The 22,580-nt window shown below is 37.2% G+C and overlaps 1 protein-coding gene across 2 annotated transcripts; it reads left to right on the forward strand.

Moving 5' to 3' along the window:
• The first annotated feature begins 1,266 nt into the window (after nucleotides 1-1,266).
• Nucleotides 1,267-21,350, forward strand: LOC143852614 (hexokinase-3-like). 2 transcript variants are annotated; one of them, XM_077362088.1, is made up of 9 exons: nucleotides 1,267-1,713; nucleotides 3,323-3,473; nucleotides 3,738-3,920; nucleotides 7,629-7,703; nucleotides 11,696-11,851; nucleotides 12,265-12,363; nucleotides 12,460-12,587; nucleotides 20,490-20,571; nucleotides 20,898-21,350. In XM_077362088.1, exons 1-9 carry the CDS (start codon nucleotides 1,442-1,444, stop codon nucleotides 21,267-21,269), a joined length of 1,518 nt encoding a protein of 505 aa, XP_077218203.1. In that variant the 5' UTR covers nucleotides 1,267-1,441; the 3' UTR covers nucleotides 21,270-21,350. The 2 variants fall into 2 exon arrangements, with proteins under 2 accessions (XP_077218203.1, XP_077218204.1); XM_077362089.1 differs by lacking the exon at nucleotides 7,629-7,703.
• The last annotated feature ends 1,230 nt before the right edge of the window (nucleotides 21,351-22,580 follow it).

Raw genomic sequence — 22,580 nt, forward strand, 5'->3', positions numbered from 1 at the left:
CACATTTCACATGAATGACTTCTTCAACACATAGTGTTCTTTTATTTAATACTATTACCAAGTTTCCTCTCTCTCTATATAAGTGAGCTTAGAGCTCATTCTACAGGTACATCATCATCATTCGTGGTTTCTTTGCGAATTTCTACGTGATTACGTTCCTGGTTCAAAGGTTATGGAGAATTTTTTTTAAGTTCGCTTTCGCATTAACGTACACCCAACACACTCCGCGGGCTCGTCCCCTTGATATGCTAAAAACACACTCTTGACGAGGAGAAATCCACATATATAGCCCTGTAACTTTTCCCCCCTTTCCGATGTGGGGAGGTTCCGCTCTATTACCATAATGTCATGCCCCGACCCAATTCTGCAGATATTGTCCGGTTCTAAGTCGTCTACCCTCTCCGGTTTTGTTTTCCAGCAACACTAACCGTGCCCGACCCACTCCGCGGGGCCCGTTCCTTGGAGATGCTGAAAACGTGTCTGCACATGGAGAGGAGAAATTCACAGATATAGCCCCGTAACTTTTCAAGCTCCGAGGCTGTTTTCTCTAAGAGCAAGACGTGCACGGATCGTAGGACTCTTCAAGCTCATTCGGCCACGAACGAATTTCGGCACCAACAACGCTTAAAAGAATCGAGTGGAGAATTACTGGTGAATACAGCCATAGTTTTTGAAGAATGATTTTTTTTTGCACCCAAATAGGCTACCCTAGAGCAAGACAGCCTTTTAGGCCCTGATTTGATTGCAAGAATTTACTCAAAAGTTTGGAAAAGAAAAACTTTTCAAGAATCTTCGTGGTTTCTATTATTTGATTACACATAGAAAAAGTTACTTAACTATGGAACTTCAAGTTTTATTAACATCAACCTTTAATTTATAATCACATCACTTTAATTTATCATTTTCCTCTAAATTATAGAAATTTTTTTCACAAGAAATTTTTTTCCTAGAGCTGTTTTTCTTCCTCGCAGGGTATTTTCGTAATTAGAAAGGTGGCTTTGGGCAACATTGTAAACAAACATTTTACACGTGGTTGATACTTTGATAGTGACATTCCTCGAAAGCATGGCAAGACCGTAAATATCTTACAAACAAGTGGCAATTGATAAAACCATCTTAATCATAATTTCAACCTCAAAAACCAAACCCCCACCACATATTAAACCGACACGAGTCAAATTTCATTAACTTCACAAACACGCCCGTCATTTCCCCAATTCAACGGGGCCAAATCCGTCATTCTCCCATTAAATAAGTACGCCAGTCCGCTTTCCAACACTACTTAGACCCAAGACCTTCTAAAATCTCCCTCCCCTTTCTCTCGCTTTCTCTGTTTTCTTCTCTTTGGCATTTCATCGAACAGTTTGTGAGATTTAAGTTTTTCCTCCATTTTCCGGCCAAATCTCGCCGGAATTTTCATGGCGTGACCGGCCGGAGAGCGATGGGGAAGGTGGCGTTAGGTTTGGCGGTGAGTTTTGCAGTGGCGAATTGTGCGATTGCCGCGATTTTGGTTAGTCGAAGTGTTAAAAGGAGGAGAAAGTGGAATCATGTGGTTGAGATTTTGAAGGATTTTGAAGAAGGGTGTTCTACTCAGTTAGGGAGATTGAGACAGGTTGTTGATGCTATGGCTGTAGAGATGCACGCGGGTTTGGCTTCTGAAGGTGGGAGCAAGCTCAAGATGTTACTCACCTTTACTGATAATCTTCCAAATGGGTAAGATTAGGGTTTTAAGATTTGGGTTTTGTCTAATTTTTAGGGTTTTCACCTTTTTCTTTCCTTTTTAAATCTTTTGTCTAACTAATTCCTTTTTTGTTGTGTGGAGGAAGAGGAGGGCTAATGAATGATTGATTGGGTTTGTTTTTGCACTTTATTTAATGATTCTTGGTTTTCTTCGAATTCTTTTTTGTGTTTTTTTGGACTTTGTTTCCATTTTATGTTATTATTCTTAGTTTTCTATTTGTGGGATTTCTTTCTTTTTTTTGTGTGTGTGTTTTTTGGGATTTTGTTGAGTTTCTATTTTTGTTACTTTTTTTCGGAGTGTGGAGGTGCCTAATTGATGGTTTGTGTTTCCACTTTATTTAATGATTCTTGGTTTTCTTTGAATTCCTTTGTGTTTTTTTTGGACTTTGTTTCGACTTTATGTTATGATTCTTAGTTTTCTATTTCTGGGATTTCCTTTTTTTTTTGTGTGTGTGTTTTTTGGGATTTTGTTGGGTTTCTTTTTTTGTTAATTTTTTGGAGTGTGGAGGTGCCTAATTGATGGATTTTTGTTGATGAGTGGATATCTGTTTTTCTGTTTTTTTTAATTTTATTTCTTGGTTTTTTTTTTTTTTTTTGGGTTTTAACATTGAGGTGGTTTGGTTATTATACGGTTGGAATTATTCCCCCCCCCCTTTTTTTTTTTTAAATATCTTTTTAAGGGTGAAAGTGATGTTGAAAGTGGGTTGTGTGGAGGTGAGAGGTTTGTTTGGTTTGTGCTGATGGGTAGGATTTTTATGAAAAATTTCATTTTTTTTTATCTGGACATATGGCTTTGCTTGTTTCAATTTTCATTATCACATATATATTTTTTCCTCGTAATTGGTTTCGTTCTTTTGCCAGTTTTGTTAATTATATCAATGTATAAAGTCTTAAACTTTTTGTCTTTGATGCGAATTATTAACAAACTGGTAGGCTGTTGCTATTTGCTGTGAGGTGAGTGGGAAGTTATTGCTGTTTTGTTGGTTGGTTTGATTTGAAGGAGCAATATTTCTTTTCTTTTCTTGTATATTTTGGATATAATACCTTCTTTTTGTTTATAATGAGGGAACTGTGTTTTCTTGTTTTGGATTACTACAGACATTTATTGTATTCTGGTGATTACTTGGATTTTTGTTCTTTTTCTCTCTCTTTTTCTTCTTTTATTTATTTTCTTTTAAATCTAAAATTTCCCGTATTACAGTTTAAATGTAGTTTTGCTTGAGGCCAGAGATGAGTTTGGATACTATTTGATGTGACTGATTATTTTTCTGTACTTCCAGTTTTAGCTGAAGTGTTTGTCGGGCATATAATTGTTTCAGGCTATCTTTTTTGTGTTGATTGTTGGACAGTAGTGCATCTTTTCAGAACATTTTTTAGTTCTTTGGAAGGAAGAGAAAAGAACAGTGGGAAGATGCTTGGGGTTTTTACTTGCATTATAACTTTATATCTTTGATTTAATTCCACTATGAGGTTCTTAGTTTGGGTAGTGTGTATATGGATGGCCAAAGTCCTTGGCTTTTGTACTATGGCATTGGATATTGGGTACTGAATTGTAATTGCTGATATTTTTGCTTGTTTTCAGGAGTGAAAAAGGAATTTATTATGCACTCGATTTGGGGGGTACTAATTTTAGAGTGTTGCGTGTTCATCTTGGGGGTAAAAGGTCCGCAATCATAGGAAACCAAGTCGAACGCCAACCAATTCCTCCGGATTTAATGACTAGTACAAGCGAGGTACTTTAGTTTCTCCTTTGTCAAGCTTTAATTTGGTGTGGCCGACCTAGAAAATTTACCAAGCGTTCTTCTTAGCTCATGAATTATTTACCACTTGATTATTGTTGACATCTTTGCTCTTTCATCCATGTCATCTTATATTGCACTATGCCATCTACAGCTATCTTTATTTTGGAGTGATGAAAATTGCTTGACACTTCAATTCCCTTTCTATCAATAGAATCCCATAATTATAGAAAAAATGACGTCTTTCTTTGCTTGTAGGATCTTTTTGATTTCATTGCATCAACACTAGACCGCTTCGTCCAAACAGAAAGCAATGGTTTTGTGCTTCCGCCAGACAAAACAAGGGAGCTTGGCTTTACATTCTCTTTTCCTGTTAGACAGACATCTGAATCATCAGGCATTCTTATCAAGTGGACAAAAGGGTTTGCGATTGAAAACATGGTGAGTTGGACTTTGGTTTATGAACAAGCAGTTAGTAACTTAGCATAAGCTGTGTTTTCGCATCTCAATTTAAGTTTTTTTTTTCAGCGCTTGTATTTACACATCTTAAATTTTAAGGTTTTTTAAGAGCTACCGAGTTACTAGTATCATATGTCTGCACTGGTGGCGCTTATAGTTGCATATAAATGTGTTCTCTGTTTGTCATATGACTCTAATGTGTCATTTTCTTTGCCCCAACCTCAAAGATTGTAACTTTAAATGGAGGAATGCTGTTTTTGGATTATTATAAGACTTGCTATTCTATGGTTGCCTGTTTTTCTTGTTCATTTGAGTTACCTTTCAAACTTGTTTAATTCCATTCTCTGCCCTCATTCATCATATTCGCTTAATTCAATGATTTGTCCTTTTTCAACCAATTGCCTTCATAAACATGATTTGGGCTTAGGGACCCTAAGCATATCTTAGATTGCTGTGTGGTGGTGTCTTTGAGAGGTAAAGTATTAAGCCAAATCTTTCTCATCTTTCTTTTCTCCTCAAATCCTTTTGAGTTCTTGTCTTGTATTTCATTCATATCAAAGCTCTAAGTTGCCCTCTTGTCTCTCTCTCTATGTGTGTGTGCATAGAAGCAGGAACCTTCTCTCGGTGTGCCGCTCCCACCTCGGAACCTCGATTCGACGCTCCTTAGGAAGAAGCTTCTAGGGGCGTGACTCCAGAGAGACGGGAACCGCTCTAATGACGCTCTCAGCCTGCTTCCATTACTCTATAATTCCCACTATCACCAACTTCCTTACATCAAACTCCTCCAACTCTTAAAAGTAGTTCATTGGAGCAAGCACAAAGGCTTGTGCATCTTCAGAAGGCACGAGGAACGAGTGCACACAAATGAAGATGGTGAAGATGGTTAGAAATTAGCTTTTAGATGTACTTAAAATTTGAAAGTTACATATTAAAAAAGGTTAGAAACTATTGTTTTTTGATGTACTTGAATTTTGAAAGATATATAAAGAAAATATTACATACACGCTCCCATGACGCTCCCAAACTTAGACTCTTATAAACCCACGCTTCCCCGCCTCCACCCCCGCCCCCGCTTCGTGCTTCTAAGTGTGTGTATGTGTATATCCTCTGTTCTCTTTGTTTTCATTCTTTTGTTCATCATTCATCAATTCCCTTCAATCATGCCTCCTTTTCTTGTAGTTATATGTCTAATGTTCCTATTTCTTTCATCTGGCTCCTTCTCTCCTCCTCGAAACCTATTGTGTGGGTCATAATTCTCTCTTTTTTGGTCGAAGTTCCACCTTTTCCTTGCTAAGTGCAGCTGTTGCGTTAGTTGCTTATTAAGTTACTCTTATTTTAAACTCTTATAAGTTGGTGCATTTAGTAGAAGCAGAAGAAATGAGAAAGATATAATTTTCGTGAGGGTGAGTTAGGCGCTATATGATTAACTCCAATCTTTTGTCCACTTTAGTGACTTTTATTCACTTGAGTGGAATGTACTTATCTTGCAAAAAAAGTGGCATGTACTAAAATAGATAATTCTACATCTATCCAACAGACTTAAAAGTCCAGATCTGATCTAAAAATTCCAGAACAGTACATTAGTTTGTAAAGGGTTTAACAATAAGAAAGTAATCTGAATTTGAACTATTTGTAAGGTTTGAAACTAATCCAAACATTACTAGGTGAAGAGAAGATGAAAAATCTAAAGCTCTAATGGAGTAGATGAAGGAAAAGAGAAAGAAAACATGATTGAAAGCACTTAGAAAGCAAGAACTGAATTGAAAACATCTAAATACCTAGCTCAACTCAACTCAACTCAACTAAGCCTTTGCCCCAGACTAGTTGGGGTCGGCTAATGAATACTTCAGAAAATTTTCATGAAGAAGGTGAAAGGATCTACCCGGCTCAAATTGACTAAGTCTAATCCTGACACCAGTTGGGTTTGTCTACATGGATCATTTTCTTCCATTCTCTCCTATTGAAGGTCATGTTCTCTGTTATGTTCCTAGCCATCAAGTCTTTCCTCACTTTTTTCTACCCAAGTTGTTTTCGGTCTGCCCCTACCTCTTTTTACTCCATCACCTTGGCACGAGCCACTTCTTCTCACCGGAGCATCCAAAGGCCTACGTTGGATATGCCCAAACCATCTTAAGCGGTGCTCTCTCATCTTCTCCTCAATTGGTACCACCCCCACCTTTTTACGGATGTCTTCATTTTTAATTCATCAATACCTAGCAAAAGCTATACTTTTTATTCATCAATTCATGTATTTCAATGGTCCTAAGGCTTACAAAATATAGAGCTAGTCCGTGACATCTAGAAACTTTAGACTAATAACAAATAAAGTTCTGACATGTGGATGAATAGTTACTTGAATACCACAACCCTGATTTCTAGCAGCTTATCACTTAAAACTCACCCTTCTAATAACTAAACAAATAAAATGTAAGGAAAATAAGACTGCAACTGTGCTAATTTGGATGGCCTCGGTTCATTATTCTTCACCAATAATTTGTTGTCTGCGTTGTATAAACGGCCCTCCACCCTTATTAATTTTCAATGCTCTTCAAAACCTAATGGTAGTTCCTGTGGGCCCCACTTCATCGTGAGTTGTAGAGCAAGAGCTTGGACCTGGTGCTTTCTGGTATGACTTTGGCTGAACATGTTAAACGGGTCTCTATCACATAGATACCAATAATGCCTGGATTACTAAGAATTCCTTGGAGCCCGTTCTGACTAACAACCTTGATGAGAATGTCTACAAGTTCATTTTCAGATTTGACAAATGGCACAATCATCATGTTTGCAAGTACTATCTCCTATGAAAAATGTCAATCACTTGATATCTTTCATTCCCATGTGAAACACGGGAAGTGATATCAGTGGTTGCTTGATTGTCGTATTGAAGTCTCATATTGACTCAACTGGTTTTTCCCTTTGTTGATCGATCAAAATCTTCTTTGTTTCCGTGTTAGTAAAAAACTAGTGTTAATCATTGACTTAGTCAAAATCTTTTTTCTTTTCTATGCTTTTTGCTTGATCGATTTATGGATCCCTTTTCTCTTCTGTTGCCATTGTCCATTTTTGGATCCTTTCTTAACTACTCACTTATTCAAAAAAAAAAAAAAAAAAGGAAAAAATATTCATGGTAGTCTTATACTTGAATCGTGAAGCTTTGGACTGGATTTTGGAACTGCAAAGAGGGAATTCGTCTGCCCAATACTATTTTAATTCTTATTTGTCTCTAAGAAAAAGTATTGAAAGCGACATTGACCAAAGTATTTTGATAGGTAGAGAAAATTCATTTTTCTAGCATATTATTTTTATTGCTGATTGAACTTGTCATGTGCACTAGTTGTTAATTGATTATGTATATAGAAACTTTTGGGTTAATCACATTTTTCGGATAACTACTACTTATGGGAACTGACTATTGTTAATGTTTAGCTGAACCTAATCATAAAAAAGGGTGCTTCTGTAGTATGCACTGTGTACATGTTCATAGTCAAGCACATTTTTCGGAGAACTATGTGTGCAATAGATAACTTAAAGTCTTAAACTGTTTTTGGTTGTTTTCCTTGTTTGTAGTGCTGAAAATAGGTTATTATTTTCGTGTTATTTTTCTAGATCATTTCAACATATGATATTTGCAGTCTAATAGTTATATACATTCCATAATCATTAGTTGTTATTTACTTTACACTTTAGGTTGGAAAAGATGTAACACAATGTTTACAACAAGCAATGGACAAAAGAGGATTGCATATGCGGGTAGCAGTATTGGTATGATTAGTGTGCCTGCTCTTTGTTTCGAACATCAAATAATTTTGCTATTGCGATGTCTTTATTTAATAACATAAAACTAGTTGAAGCTTGAGTATGTTTGTTTTCTTCTTTGATCCATAAAGTTCTCTCCTCAAAGTAAAAAGAATGGATTGTTGTACACATTTCCAAAAACTTCCATGAAAGCTGAGACGGGGTGGTTGGATTTTTGGCGAAAGACTCGTACAATTTTCTTGATGTGCTTTAATACAAGCAGCTTAATCAAATATGCTGTATATTCTTGAATATAAGTGTTTTCTTTCCCTTTAGTTTATTTCATGTTGTTTTCTTAGATTTTGGGTTATAATCGGTCGTCTCTGGTCATTCTATGTTTATTGAATTGTTACATATTTGTCGCATTACGTTTATTGTACTGTTACAACCTTATGCCACTTCTGTAATTTTTGATGTTATTGGACCATCGGATTGCTGCATCACATTTTAATTAGAGACAAATCTGTTCGAAGGTCGAGTTCAGATCTCATGCTGTTTTTCATTTTGAAATGAAGGGGCATCATCCATCCATGTGCAACCTCTGAGAAACAAGAAGAGTAACAAGGGGAGAAACATTGTCCAAGATTTTTTGAACATTGAGCAATGTCCCAAGATGTCACCTTACTTGAAATTTTTTGTTTTTAATCTCTTGAGGGTTCATTAATTCAATTTCAACATCCTCCACAATGAAAATAGTTAGTGCTAGAGTTCATGATCATGTCTGTATGGAAGACGGAGTTCCAAATTTAATTATGGATTATGTAGTTCCTATCCCTATTAATATTTCTTGACTTGTTGATGTTCATGGACCTGGTCAACACTAAGAAGAAACAACAACAATAATTGCACACTTGAGTGAGGAATTAGGGGTGAGACATGGAAAAAACACTACTACCCAGACATTTGATCTTGATTCAAGTATTGATACCATTCCATCGCTTCCTATTTTACGTGATTATGCTCCAACTTCGGATAGTGTTTCTCTACTGTCTTCTATTCATGTCGACTCTGAGAGTCATTAGATCTTGATCTTCCCATTACTCTAAGAAAGAAATCTAGATCGTGTATTCTACATCCAACAATTACTTGCATATCCTATCAAAACTTAAATTCTTTGTTGCTGCAATTTCGTTGTCGAGGTTCCCAAGGCAGTCATAGAAGCTCTTTTCCTTCTTAATTTGAAGGTGGCAAACGAAATGAAATCCCCATAGAGAAATGATAAACGGGAAGTAATAACCTTACCATAGAGAAAGAGGATAGGTGAATTTAAGTGGGCATCCATTCTACCAGAAGTTGAGAATAAATGGTTCAATTGAGCAGCATAAAGCTAGATTGGTTGCAAAGATATTCACTCAAGCTTACAAGGTGGACTATCATGAGATGTTTTCTCGATGGCCAAATTAAATTATGTTGGGTCTTTTTGTTCGTAACTAACTCTAAGAATTGGCCTCTCCATCAACTTGATGTCAAGTATGCATCCCTTCATGGAGAACTTCTAGAGATGGTGGACATGGCCTTACCTCCTAGATTCATTACCAGTATTGACCATCACACATAAAACAAGAACTCATTCAATATTATGTGTTATCATAAGAATTATAGCAAAATAACAAATAATATCCATGCACTCCTAAACCTTGCTTTTGATCTCAACCCCTGATTTTGCTTTCAAAAGGCCTAAAATGACGAAGAAGAAAACTTTCAAATCACCTAAACTATAAGCTTTTGTCTCCAAAATGCTATTCAGGTCATACAACTTAGGAAGTTATTGCTTTACATTAGTGTGGCCAGGGATGGAAAATTTTTGAAGTTCACTTCAGCACTAGCGATCGCTTATAGTACCTTAATTTGCCCTAGTCATAAAACCAACTTAAACCCCAACTTAGAAAACCTATGACTTAACAATCCTGAAATAAAGAGACTTGCTAAATTAAGGATTCCTAAAAGACTAAACTACCCTAAAAGCAATAAAGACTAAAATAACCATAATAACATCGCGTAATCCCAAAAATATCCATAAGAACAATAAAATAACCCTAAAATAAATAAAAAGATCCCTGTGCAGGCCCATGAGCACTGCCCCGACTAGAATAAACCCTCAAGGGACGTCTACGGTACCCATCATTACGTCAATGCAAGTGAGAGATCTAATGAATGTTGTTGTCTAGACCTCCAACTTTTCCGTTTCAAACATCCTAATAGAAAGCACACTGCCCTTACACCCCCCTTCCCGGTGCTTTTATTTATTTTCGAATTTCTTATCGTTGGAATTATATAGATGAGTACCAGCAGCTTCATACCTTGAAATATGATGGGCCAAATGGCTTCTTTTTCATATTGTTTTTTTTATATCAAGGTAGCCAAATTTCGTTGAAAAACAAAGCGACCGAGATGGTCAATACAACACGATTCTTTTTCATATTTTACTCGCGTCAAAACCTAGAGGAAATCTGCTCATCTATGTAACAAGAGTAGTCCATTTTTGAAAAGTTGCAATGTATGATATTTCTGGAGATTCTCCATCTCTCTTTCTCATCTCTCTCTTAACTTTTCTCCTTCTTATTCAAATATAAATGGAGCTGGCCACCTTAACTTGCCTATGTACCGAAGAGGATAGGGGAGGATAGGGGCATGATCTGATACTAGGTGGGAAGCATCCTTCTAAACGCCTTGAGAAAAATATCTTTCCAATCTGAAAAATAATTAATCTACATATTATAGGAAGGTTTTGGACCATGTGAACTTCCCTCATAAAAAGGGTTAATGAGATCATGGTTGGAGTCGAATTCCATTTTAAAAAAATGGTTAGAGTCGCATGAGATCATGGTTGGAGTCGAAGTCCATTTAAAAAAAAATGGTTGGAGTCGAAGGCCAAGAATTTAGAAATTGAAAGAGTCAAATGAACCGGAGGTCATGGAAAAAGGGATCTGATATTAGGTAGTTTGACCCAAAGAAGGTCCCTTTTCGAGTCACTGCATGGGGCATAAACTGGGGACATCATCCATGAACAAGATACACTGCTGACACAATCCATGAACAAGATGAAAGGACATTTGGACTGATATGGATGAAGTTCCTCAGAGAATTTGACGAGTCGACTCCTTTTTACCTTGGCCGCGTTCCGCATTGCACCACATCTGCATTCTGCGTTTTGCCCTACAGTATCAATAAACTCCTTTGACTCTCCCGAGTTATGACCGCGTCAACCACGTTCTTGGCCTCGTCCGTGCCGAGTTGACAAGGATTTTTCTTGGTCATGTTCTGCATCACATCCGCGTTTTTAAACACTGGTATGGATTGTTAAAGGGTTCCACAAAAGCCAAAGACCACCTTGCTAGACCTCTAGAACGAAGAATGACCACACTATAACCATCCCAAATTGAGTGGATTTCATCGATAGTAGCCGGCTCTAGTTTAATTTCCTTAAGTTAGACCATGGTTTTAAATTTCGGGTTCGATTGCTACTCGCCACGGAAATGGAAATGTTTCGGTTTCAGTCAGAAATTTCAGTACGAATCCTGTAAAATTATAGATATGTATGGAAACATATGCAAATGATAGACAACCACATAAGCAGAAATGCACACTTGGAAAACTATCACATAAGCAAGACAACCATTTATAATGGTTTAACAACATTTAACACTAGTGACATACGCTGTCACGCGTGTCATTAGGTGAAACATATCATATTGTACATTATCTCATCAATAATAGAAGTGTCTCTCCCATCTATTTGAAAGTCTTCAGTTTCAATTTGTATACTTAAACAAATAGGCAGGATTTAATAACATTTCTGATTTAGGGTGAAACATATCATTTTGTACTTGTTTTTTTAATTTCTTGCATTCTCTCAGCTGTTAAAACGAAACCGCCTTACTCATTATGATAAAGAAAATTGGCAAGTGCTACCAAAGTAATTAGGTTTGTTTGCTTAATTATCTGGTCTATCTAAGCAGGTGAATGATTCTGTGGGAACATTAGCTCTTGGACATTATCATGATGAGGACACTGTGGCTGCAGTGATTATTGGGACAGGCACAAATGCCTGCTATGTGGAGCGCATAGATGCAATTATTAAGTGTCAAGGCCTTCTTACAAATTCTGGTTGCATGGTATCTTTTATTTTCCTCTCAAGTTATTTGCAAGATTTTAAATTTCGGTTTCGATTTCAGTTTCAGCCACCACCGAAACCAAAATATTTCGGTTTTGGTGGAAATTTCGGCCGAAATCATATAAAAATATAATAATAATTTCATTTTTTAAAATTTCCACCGAAATATCTAAATTTTCCACAAATTTCGGCGATTTCGGTGGAAATTTCGTAAATTTCGGTTGAAATCATAACATTTTGGTGGACTTTTTTAAATTTTAGGTGGACATTTTGTAAAAAAAAAAGATTTCATGCAAATTTCAGCAACATTTGTTGTGTAAATGAAATGACAACAGCATAGTTTGTGGACACCTAGTAGATTATTATTTGATATGTTGTTTATGCATTTGGATTAAATCTTCATCTGTTGATTAGGTTGTCAACATGGAATGGGGAAATTTTTGGTCATCTCATCTTCCGAGAACTCCTTATGATATTGATCTAGATGCCGAGAGCCCAAACCCTAATGATCAGGCAGGACTCAATTGTTGTGGCTTGCTCTTGCTCATTCATTTGTCCTTTTTCCCTTATTAATTATTGGCTATTATAACTTGTGCGTTCTTATTTCAGGGTTTTGAGAAGATGATTTCAGGAATGTATCTCGGTGACATTGTAAGAAGGGTGATTCTGCGGATGGCACAGGAGTCGGATCTTTTTGGAGATGTCACTCCTAGCCTATCTGTGCCCTTTATCTTGAGGTCTGTCCCATGTATAATTAGCTGTCTCCTACATACCATCTTTAAGTTTTTCCTTTGGGAAATGATATTTCCCCCCCGTTAACGGATAAAATCCCCTCCCCCCCCCCTTTAACGGTTCCTGTGAGAATGGTTAACTGCTAGAGGATAAATTCACGCTCTCTAACTTTTTTCTTTGCCTTTAGAACTTAACGAATAACGTTAGAGAGGGGGGCGGGTTATCATTCCCCTTTTTCTTTTTCCTTTTTAGCCAATCTATGAAAATATCATAATCTTCATGAACATATGTGGCGCAGTTTTTGTCTTTTTAATTTCCAGTTATCTATTGACACTAAAAACACTACCCCAACGATGTGAATATTCAGGGGTCCAGTATATCAATAGACGATTTCTATAACCCACTTCATTGTTTTTTTTTTGGTTACTACCCAGATGATCTTTCTCATGTTTGAATCTAGCAATATTTTCTTTGTGCCTTCAGGGTTTTGTTTTGGTAGGTAGTAATTTTCCTTTTTTTTCCTTCTTCTTATGTGTAACATAAATTTCCTTTTTACAGAAGAAATATTTTTGCCTCCTAGTCTCGTAACTACTGCTGAAGTTGATTGTCATCTCACTACTTTTCCGCATTTGGCATTTTTAGGGCCTGATTATATGCATGATAAAATATTTTTTATTGTGATATTGCCTTTTGTCGCACACAAAATATTGTATAGGTCCTGGTGGAATGCTTCAGTAGGATACAGATTCACAACGAGGCATGCACACTATTGCATAGTGGGGCCATGTCAGGCTGAGATCCGGATCTTGAGGTCCTACTTTGGAATATGCAAACGGGATTATCCTTATATCCAAAAAATGTTTTTTATGGAGTTTTGACTGTAGATTCAATGACCTAAAATACATTTAATTGGATATTAGGATTATTTCATGCTTTTTAGGACATTGAAGATCCAAATCAGGGCCTATCAGATTTGAGGTTCAGATCAGCTCAAGGTGGGACCCATTTTGTAATATCAGGCGTGCCTCATTGTATTACAATGAGGTTGCACCCTACTGAATTAGTCCTTAATTATTGTATATTGTAAGCTTAATTATTGTATATTGTAAGAAAGAAGCCAAAAAAAAAAAAAAACTATAATTGTGCTTTTTGCAAATCTGTGCACTATGTCACATCACTTGTGCAATATTTTTTCACATGCTACAGCATATTATGTGCTTTTGCAATAAAGAGAATCATAGTAAAAATATATTTAATGTCCAGTGAATGAATCCCTAATTTCGGTTTATGCATTGTACTTCCTCCCAGTGTGTGTTTCTTTGCTATGCTATTCAAGGTACAATCAATGTGTCTGTCTAATGACGTCATGATTGTTTCTCTAAACGGGCTTCTTGATCACTAAGACAAACAATCATGTTCTTATCTTATTTAACTGCTCTTTCTTTCCTATGAGCATTCTTTTCCACCATTGCCATCTTATATCTGGTCCCTTATTTATTGGCATCTTCTCTGTGGTGTTGTGGTTTCAGCTATCTGTTTAAGATTCCTTTCCCTTGTTTTCTTTTCCTAAATCATATAGCATAGGTGTCAAGTTACATTTGTAATCTGATGATCATGTATATTACACTGTAAACACCTTCACCATTATGATTCCTGTCTTAACTGTGCTGCTAGACTCTGATATTTATTTATATCGAGGCTTAGTAATGTGTGACGAGCTTTATGACTAGTAGTGTGGGCAGCGGTAGCTATTTCTGAGTTCCTAGTTTTACGTTGTATTGAACGACTTGTCTATAATTCAATTCATTGGCTCCTCAATAAGCTAAGGTTACATCTTTTTAATGTGATGTTTGTGAGCTGGTTATAATGATCTCAATGACATTAATCATGTTACCAAGGTATAGAAGAACTGTCATAGGATTTTGAAGTGCCCATCTTGATCTCACATGGTGGAATCCTACCAATTGCAAATGGACATGAGAAGAGATATAGTCAGAAGCCATGTTAGAAGTGTGTTGATTTACATCAGTTGATTTTGTTTCTGTTTTTTCCGTTGTTATCGTCGTTGTTATATCATCAGTATCAGTATGTATTTAACCTATTCTGTATACCCTCAAGGGAGGGTATTTATGCTACAATAGAATGTGATGCTTCTGAGTTAAGAAAGCACCATAGAGCGCGCACCCCCCCCCACCCCCGCCGCTCTCTTTCCTCTTTCAATAGCGACCATATCATACCTTTTAAGTATGATAAAAGGAAGTCAGTTCCCTTTTAAGTTGTTCGTTTTGATACTTGGGCTCGAAGCAGGGTTCAAAGTTTGTCGAGTCATAGATATTTCATTTTTTTAGTTGATTACTCATGTATGACATGGTTAAATTTAATGAAAGAGAGATATGATGTTTTGTTTTGTGTATTTTTTAAGTATTTCGTAAAGAGTTTTCAGACTTTATTTGGAAATTTTTTTTGTATTTTACGTTCAGATAGTACGAGTGTGTGAATTTCAAAATTATCTTTCACAATCTTATTTTGTGCATGAAACATCTAGTGCCCCTGCTTCACAACAAAATGGAGTAGCTAAACATAAAAATCGTTCTCTCTTTAAAGTTCGCTTAATCAATATTGAACAAATTTATTAGGTGATGCAATGCTAACTTTCTGTTACTTCATTTATCAGATGTTATCTTCTATCTTGTATGAAGTGTCTACTCACTCAGTTATATTTCCTGCTAGTCTATTGTTCCCTTATTCTGCTAAACTGTTTGGTGTGTCTACTTTGTTCACTCTCTGATTCATGGTAGAGGAAAATAGACCCTTTTGTCGTTATGTGTCTTTCCAGGGTACTTTCGTACTTAGAAATGACATTGTTACTATAATTTTGTTTCAAAGAAATGACATTGTTTCAAATAAGGTCTGAGGATGAGTCCTATTTTTGTAATTTGGATGTCGACAAACTAGACTTTAGTATATGATGTGGACTAAAATTGGCCTAGGAGTTTGGGCTCTTTCTAGCTTGTGTGTGTTGTAGTATAAAAGGGGTATCATTGTAATTTGAGTGTAATGAGTGGACACTGTAATGAGGGCACCATTGTAATATGGGTGTGATGTGGGGGTAATGTAGTGAGGCATCAGTTTTAAGGAGGGGGACCACAACAATCAACCCTCTCTTCATTCAGCACTCATCAAAGGGGACCGCATGTGGCATAACAACCAGTCCTTTTAATTTGATACTTGTCAAAGGGGACCACATGTGGTATAGGGGATCGCACTTGCTGGAAGCATCATAGATTAACACTTGGCACGGCAACTCAGCTTGCTAATTGGCCATGAGTTGGCATTGGATGGCAGCAAGAGATTCGCTCAAGGCCTCTACCTCCTATAAATAGAGGATATGAGATCTCGTTTTGGACGGTTCTGAAGTTGGAAGTGTAACGACCCAATTTCCGACGGGTCGCTACGAGCAACAAAACTTTCTAAATATCCCCATGAATTTTTTTAAACAATTCTAACTGCTAACATGTCCGCCATGAATCTTATTCCCAAAGTTAAAAAGAGAGTCAACTACAATTATTCAAATTGCAAATGTCTGAAATACAAATGCATAACTTAAGGTTCCATCCATCTAGATACTTTTCAAAAGCTAAGAAACTAAACACAAGAGATTGACGAGGCTTGTCATCTCCAACACTGAATCTCCTTCGTGCCCACCCCATGACTTAGGTCTCTTCATTAGCAAACGCTCCTTCTTCCATGTTCTTCAATCCTGATGATAAAACTGAGTGAGAATAACATGATCCCATATCGACTTGAACCAGTAGCGAAATTCAATAAAGAGATACATGTCCAGAAAAATATCTATCAATTGACAATTAAAAGAAATGAAATATAAGATGAGTCATATGAAATCAACAAAACACAATTAGAATAATGTGATGTAACATAGAGTGATACGATACCGAATAAATTATACTTGAATTATTTTAGGTGTGAAGGTTATCCCACCTAAAATAAACACAATTAGAATCATGTGGGAAATGCATAGTTGGTTGTAGATAGGTCTATACAATAAAGTATTTCTCAAAGTATTTCTCTGATGGAACTGTTGAGAGACTAAATGCAGATTTGGTTTCTAAAGCTTTGCACAAGCCTTTGGTATTGATTGCATAGAACGTTTTGCACCTGTTGCAAAGCTCAATCCAGTTAATGCATTTCTATTGCCACCCATTAATATTGGCCTTTCTGGCAGTGGGATGTGAAGAATACCTTCATGGTGATTTACAATATGAAGTTTATAATATATGGAGCAACCATCTGGTTATGTTGCTCATAGGGGCTTCTAGGTAAGGTTTGCACTTTGAGAAAGGCAATCTATGGTCTGAAGCATTTTCCCGTGCTTGATTTGATAAGTTTAGTTCCGTTGTTACCAAGTACGACTTTTGTTGTAATCATGTGGACCCCTGGGTATTTTTGTGGAGCCAAGACACTGTGATTCGAGCTTTTCGTGTGGGTGGCATTATTCTTATAGGAAACAATCTGAGAATTATTGATGTAAGTAAGAGGTATTTGCACACCAAAGGTTTTGGGCAGTTTTATTACTTTCTCGGCATTGAATTTTCAAGGTCGAAGTTTGGTGGCCTTCATAGTGTCATCCTATTAGCTTAGTTGTTTTTTGCGGCCTTCATGGTAATTGTGGTGCCAATTGTCTTGTGGTGGGACTTTTTATTACTTTTGATTTTGGCGCCGATTGATTTCGCTTCCAATGAATACTAAACGACATTTTGTGGTTCTATAGTTGTATCTGTGATTCTCAACTCAACTCAACTCAACAAAGCCTTTGTCCCAAACTAGTTGGGGTGGGCTAATGAATCCTTTAGAAAATTTTCATGAAGAAGGTGAAAGGATCTCTACCCAGTTCAAATTGACTTAGTCTCATCCTGACACTAGTTTGGTTCGTCTACATGGATCATTTTCTTCCTTTCTATCCTATCCAAGGTCATGTTCTCTGTTATTTTCCTAGCCCTCAAGTCTTTTTTTACTATTTCTACCAAAGTTGTTTTCGGTCTGCCCCTACCTCTTTTTACTCCTTCAACTTGGCACGAGTCACTTCTTCTCACTGGAGCATCCAAAGGTCTACGTTGGATATGCACAAACCATCTTAAGCGGTGCTCGCTCATCTTCTCCTCAATTGGTGCCACCCCCACTTTTTTACGGATGTCTTCATTTTTAATTCGATCTAACCTTGTGTGGCCGCACATCCATTCGCATCTCCGCTACACTCATCTTATGCACATGCTGCTTCTTGGTGGCCCAACATTCTGAGCCATGCAGCATGACTGGCCTCACAACTGTCTTATAAAACTTACGATTCAACTTGTTAGGTATTTTACGGTCGCACAGAACTCCTGAAGCATGCCTTCACTTCAACCAATCTGCTCTTATTATGTGGTTAACATCCTCTTCAATCTCTCCTTCCTTCTGTAGGATTGAACCAAGATAACGAAAGATATCCCTTTTAGGTACCTCCTGTCTAGTCATATTTAGTGCATGCTCGCCTCGCCTCCTTACATTACTAAAGTTGCACTCCATTTACTCCGTTTTAGTCCTGCTCAGTCTAAAACCTTTGGATTCTAAAGTAGTTTTCCATAACTCTAACTTAGCATTAACTCCTGCTTTGCTTTCGTCAATTAGTACTATGTCATCTGCAAATAACATACACAAAGACACGTCGTCCTGGATACCTTCTTAAGTTCATCCATAACTAGAGTAAAAAGATAGGGCTTAGAGCTGATCCTTGGTCCAGTCCTATGGTAATTGAAAACTCACTAGGCGTGCCATCCGTAGTTCTGACACTAGTTACACTAGTTACGGCTCCATCGTACATATCCTTAATCATAGTTGTCTCTGGGATTAATGGCAGATATTTTACTGTTGTCTGTTTATGGTTTTTTATTGGTATATTCGATCTTTCGATATAGACCATTTTTTTTGTCATCCACGGTTCTTTTTTCCCCTCATGAGTGACAACTTTATTAATTGGAACAACTATGAATTACAGGGAAAATGTGACAAACTACATAAAAGTGAATAAGCTGTCATGGAAATGGTGTTTTAGTTATTTCTCTGATTTTCTTGTTACATTATTTGGTAGTAAGTTTGTGATATCAATTTTATTATTTTTCATTTTAGTAAGGTCTTGAAAATGCAAGGACAAATTAATGACATTTTCTTTTTCCTCTATTCTCTCCTTGGGTTTGCATGGTCTTTGAAACTCAGAGTCAATTTGGTCGTGCTGAAGCTGATTGGTAGGTAGTGACCAAGTCTTGAGTCAGGATTTGATTTGGAATTTTGTATTACTGCGTTCTCTCAGCTTCGCTGGAGATTGACATGGAATTTCAGGACCTTTTGCTTCTAGTTCACTGTGATCATCTTCCATGCGTTTGGAAGAGGACCAGACCCGTGATGGGCCAATGTGATGGATTAGTTGGCTCCTGTCCATATATTAATTGTTATGTAAGGGGCCATAGTCCATCATTTTGCAGGTGGAGGGTCAGATGACCAGTCAGGTACTCTTTGGGTGGAAGTAGTATGAAGTGGGTTTCATGTTTGACCCATTTGCTGCAGTTTTCTTGGGCTAGGGTCCTGGATGCCGGGCATTTTATGTTGGTAAGCACCTATTAGGGACTGCTGCTTAAAGGTTGGATGGGCTAGGCAACCAGTTTTGGGTGTGGAGGGCTATGATTTTGTCTACACATTGAATTTATTGCTGAGAGACGACACGTTTCGACACTCCTTTCAACATTTTTAAATGTCCTGCTAGATGTGTCAGACTTAATGTGGGTGTGTGGACTGTGGACACGTTTTTGTACCATGCCAAGTGTGAGATTTTGTTTTATTATTGAATATTGTGTTTATCTATTTTATTGCAACTCTGCTTTCTTATCAACTCTCCTTTTAGCTCTTTAACTGATATATTTTTTTTATGTTATATTCCCTCCCCTAAACCTACAACCGCCAAACCCACCCTTATTCCAATATTATATTCATTGTATCCTATTGGTCTCCCATTCTCGTTGCATATTGGAGACAGAAGAGAACTAGATTAAGTTGATGAATGCATTTTTATTTGATTATCTTATGTCTGTTTTAGATTATAGTTGATTGATCATGAAATTTGTTAGTTTGTCAAGTGAATATCATATTGATATTATTGCAAGTTATGATAGTAATAAGTAATTTATGTATGTGCTTGTATGGAAGTGCCCGCATTTCTAGATTTTTAAGGGTTGCCATGTCAGACACCTTGTATCCATGCCGAAACTCGGCACACATACCTGTATCCAAAAATTATGATTATATATACCTTTTGTTTTAGCTGTGCCCCGGTTTCTAAATTTTGGGGGTTTGCAAACACTCCATGTCCGTGTTGACACATGATGCTCGTGTCAGTGTCCTCAAATCATAGGTGGAGGGTGATTCCATTTTTGGCTGTTGGCATTTGTTGGAGCCAACAAAATGGAAACCCACGATGCTTTTTTCTAGGACCGTAACTCTCCTTTGCGTTCTCTTATTAATGAATTTAAGGTTTAATCACAATGGAAATCCCACCCTGTTTGATTATAAATCTATTGTTTACTTCGTATGGGTTGGAAAATTCGGAGTGTATAATAGAAAATTTGAAGATTTCAAATCATTTGGGATGAACCCTCCAGATCTTATTTGGCCCCATATACCACATAGTTCATGTGTAACATCGCAAAAAAAAAGCTAGTGTCTTGCAGCACATGTTCTATTATTTTTTATTTTTTACTGATAAAATAACTCATGTATCCAGTCAAGCAAATAACATTTCAATGAATAATTTCTGCTAAAGCTGTGTGTTCCATCAAGTAATAACTTTCATGATGATCCAGGACACCGTTGATGTCTGCGATGCACGAGGACAATTCTCCTGACTTAAGAGAAGTTGCGAGAATCTTAAAAGAGATTCTGCAGGTAAAAGTCATGACTGCCATTGTAACTTTTTTTCCCCATGTAGGCCTTTCTCTTCTTCATTTCATGGACACTCAGCTCATTTCTGCTCTGTAATCAATTTTATTTCATCAAAAACTTCTTAAAGTTAAATACAGCGTGCAGCAATAAAATATCATGGAAATTAAAAGCCTTAAAAAACTAAAAATATGGAAATAAAAATCCAAGAAACTAAATAATATGGAAATAAATCCCTAAAAGCCCTAATAAGCAAATACTCCTCTTATTTGGGCCTACAATCTGCATCACTACTAATATCATTCATATTATTCCTTGATGAATTCTTTCAGATCTCCGAAGTCCCCCTCAAAGTACGAAGAATTGTCGTGAGAGTATGTGACGTGGTGACACGGAGAGCTGCTCGATTAGCCGCGGCAGGTATTGTTGGCATCTTGAAGAAAATAGGAAGAGATGGAAGTGGTGGCAATACTAGTGGAAGAAGGGAGTCGTTAAGTAAAACGAGAAGAACAGTTGTAGCCATTGAAGGGGGTCTGTATGCAAGTTATTCTATGTTCAGGGAGTATTTGAATGATGCAGTGTCTGAAATATTGGGCGAAGAGATGGCGCCTTATATTGTTCTTAGGACCTTGGAAGATGGGTCAGGTATTGGAGCTGCAGTCCTGGCCGCTGCTTATTCATCAGCATCCTCGGCCGTTGATTGAGGTTTCTGTAATAAATATATAGCCGCTTGTAAATGTGGGAATTGTTTTCATATTTATATATAAAGCTGGTGTTGTGCAGTAGCTCCATTGTATGGGTATTGAGAAAGCAGGTTTTCTTTGTTTCTTTGTTAAAATTATATCATTCTTTCCGCTACCGCCCAATGTTTCTTGGATTTGAGACCTCTTTTCCTCTCCTCCCCTTTCCTACAGAGACAGAGAAGGCAATTGTCTATTTTTTGTGTACGCTTTTGCCGCGCATGTTTGTTGGGTGTCTTATTGTTTTGTATATATGTTTTTTTATTCCAGGGGAAATGACTTCTAAAGATATTCAGTTTGTCATATTGCACTGGATATATAACATAGAGGAAGTGATATATCCGCCCCTTTTGATCACCAGGAACACCCCCTGTCAGTGTTTGTGGCAATCAGGAGCTTTGAATTCTTCTTCTGACATAAGTACAACAGCCCCTCTTTAGTCATTGATACATTGACAGGGGGTGTTCTAGTGATAAAAAAAGGGCGATATATCATTTCCGATTAGAGGATGCATAATATGAAAGGCTAGTGATAGTGAAACCGGTTTTACAAACAAATCGGTTTTTGCCACGGACAAACACTTCAAGAAACTCCCCAAAAGGGGATTTTTTTGTACACATGGTGCAGTTTGATTGTTGGTTCCTTCCATCGGTCTTACTCTCGGTTACCATCTTACTCTCTTTACCATATCATTTTCCAACATGAAATGATAATGCCATTTATCAGTCTTTTTTCAAACACTACTCTCTGGGGATTATGAGGCGGTTTAGTCAGGAAAGATGGTGTGAACTTTGCTGGAGTAATGGGAATTATGAGGGTGTTTAGTCAGAAAGGATTTGTGTGACTTTCGCTGGACTTGAAGAGTAATGTGTTAGTGGCGCGTGCCTTTGTGGGAGAATTCTAAAATAACCCCTTAGTCATGAGTTCCCTGAATTGACATACTTCATACCCTAGGAGACCGTTGGAGGACATCCCAGCGTAATCCTACAGTCCAGTTCATAGCCTCTCACGATCATCCACTACCCGATGACACCGATCATCCAACTCCATTATCAAAGTCTCACATCCAGTCTGGAAAAAAAAAAAAAGCTCTCAAATCACACCTTGTGAACATGTGTAATTGTGCGACTGTCACCTTATAGCTCATCCTACGGTGGCGTGGACAGTCCTCCCTCTAGTTTCTGACACATTCAACTCTAATCCTGACTTTCAAAACGTGACAAGTACACCCCCTGAGGTTTTGTTATCGTGACGGAGTAGACGACGAGGCGGAAA

The sequence above is a fragment of the Tasmannia lanceolata genome, unplaced genomic scaffold (genome assembly GCF_043159265.1).
Source record: "Tasmannia lanceolata isolate RefF3 unplaced genomic scaffold, GAP_Taslan_0.1 ptg000019l, whole genome shotgun sequence".
In the NCBI taxonomy this organism is placed as follows: Eukaryota; Viridiplantae; Streptophyta; class Magnoliopsida; order Canellales; family Winteraceae; genus Tasmannia; species Tasmannia lanceolata.

Bases quoted from the DNA above. Each gene is read 5' to 3' on its own strand.
- LOC143852614 (XM_077362088.1), top strand. From the start codon at position 1,442: ATGGGGAAGGTGGCGTTAGGTTTGGCGGTGAGTTTTGCAGTGGCGAAT. The intron at 3,474-3,737 runs GTACTTTAGTTT...CTTTGCTTGTAG, and splicing joins TAATGACTAGTACAAGCGAG to GATCTTTTTGATTTCATTGC. The intron at 12,588-20,489 runs GTCTGTCCCATG...ATGATGATCCAG, and splicing joins TCTGTGCCCTTTATCTTGAG to GACACCGTTGATGTCTGCGA.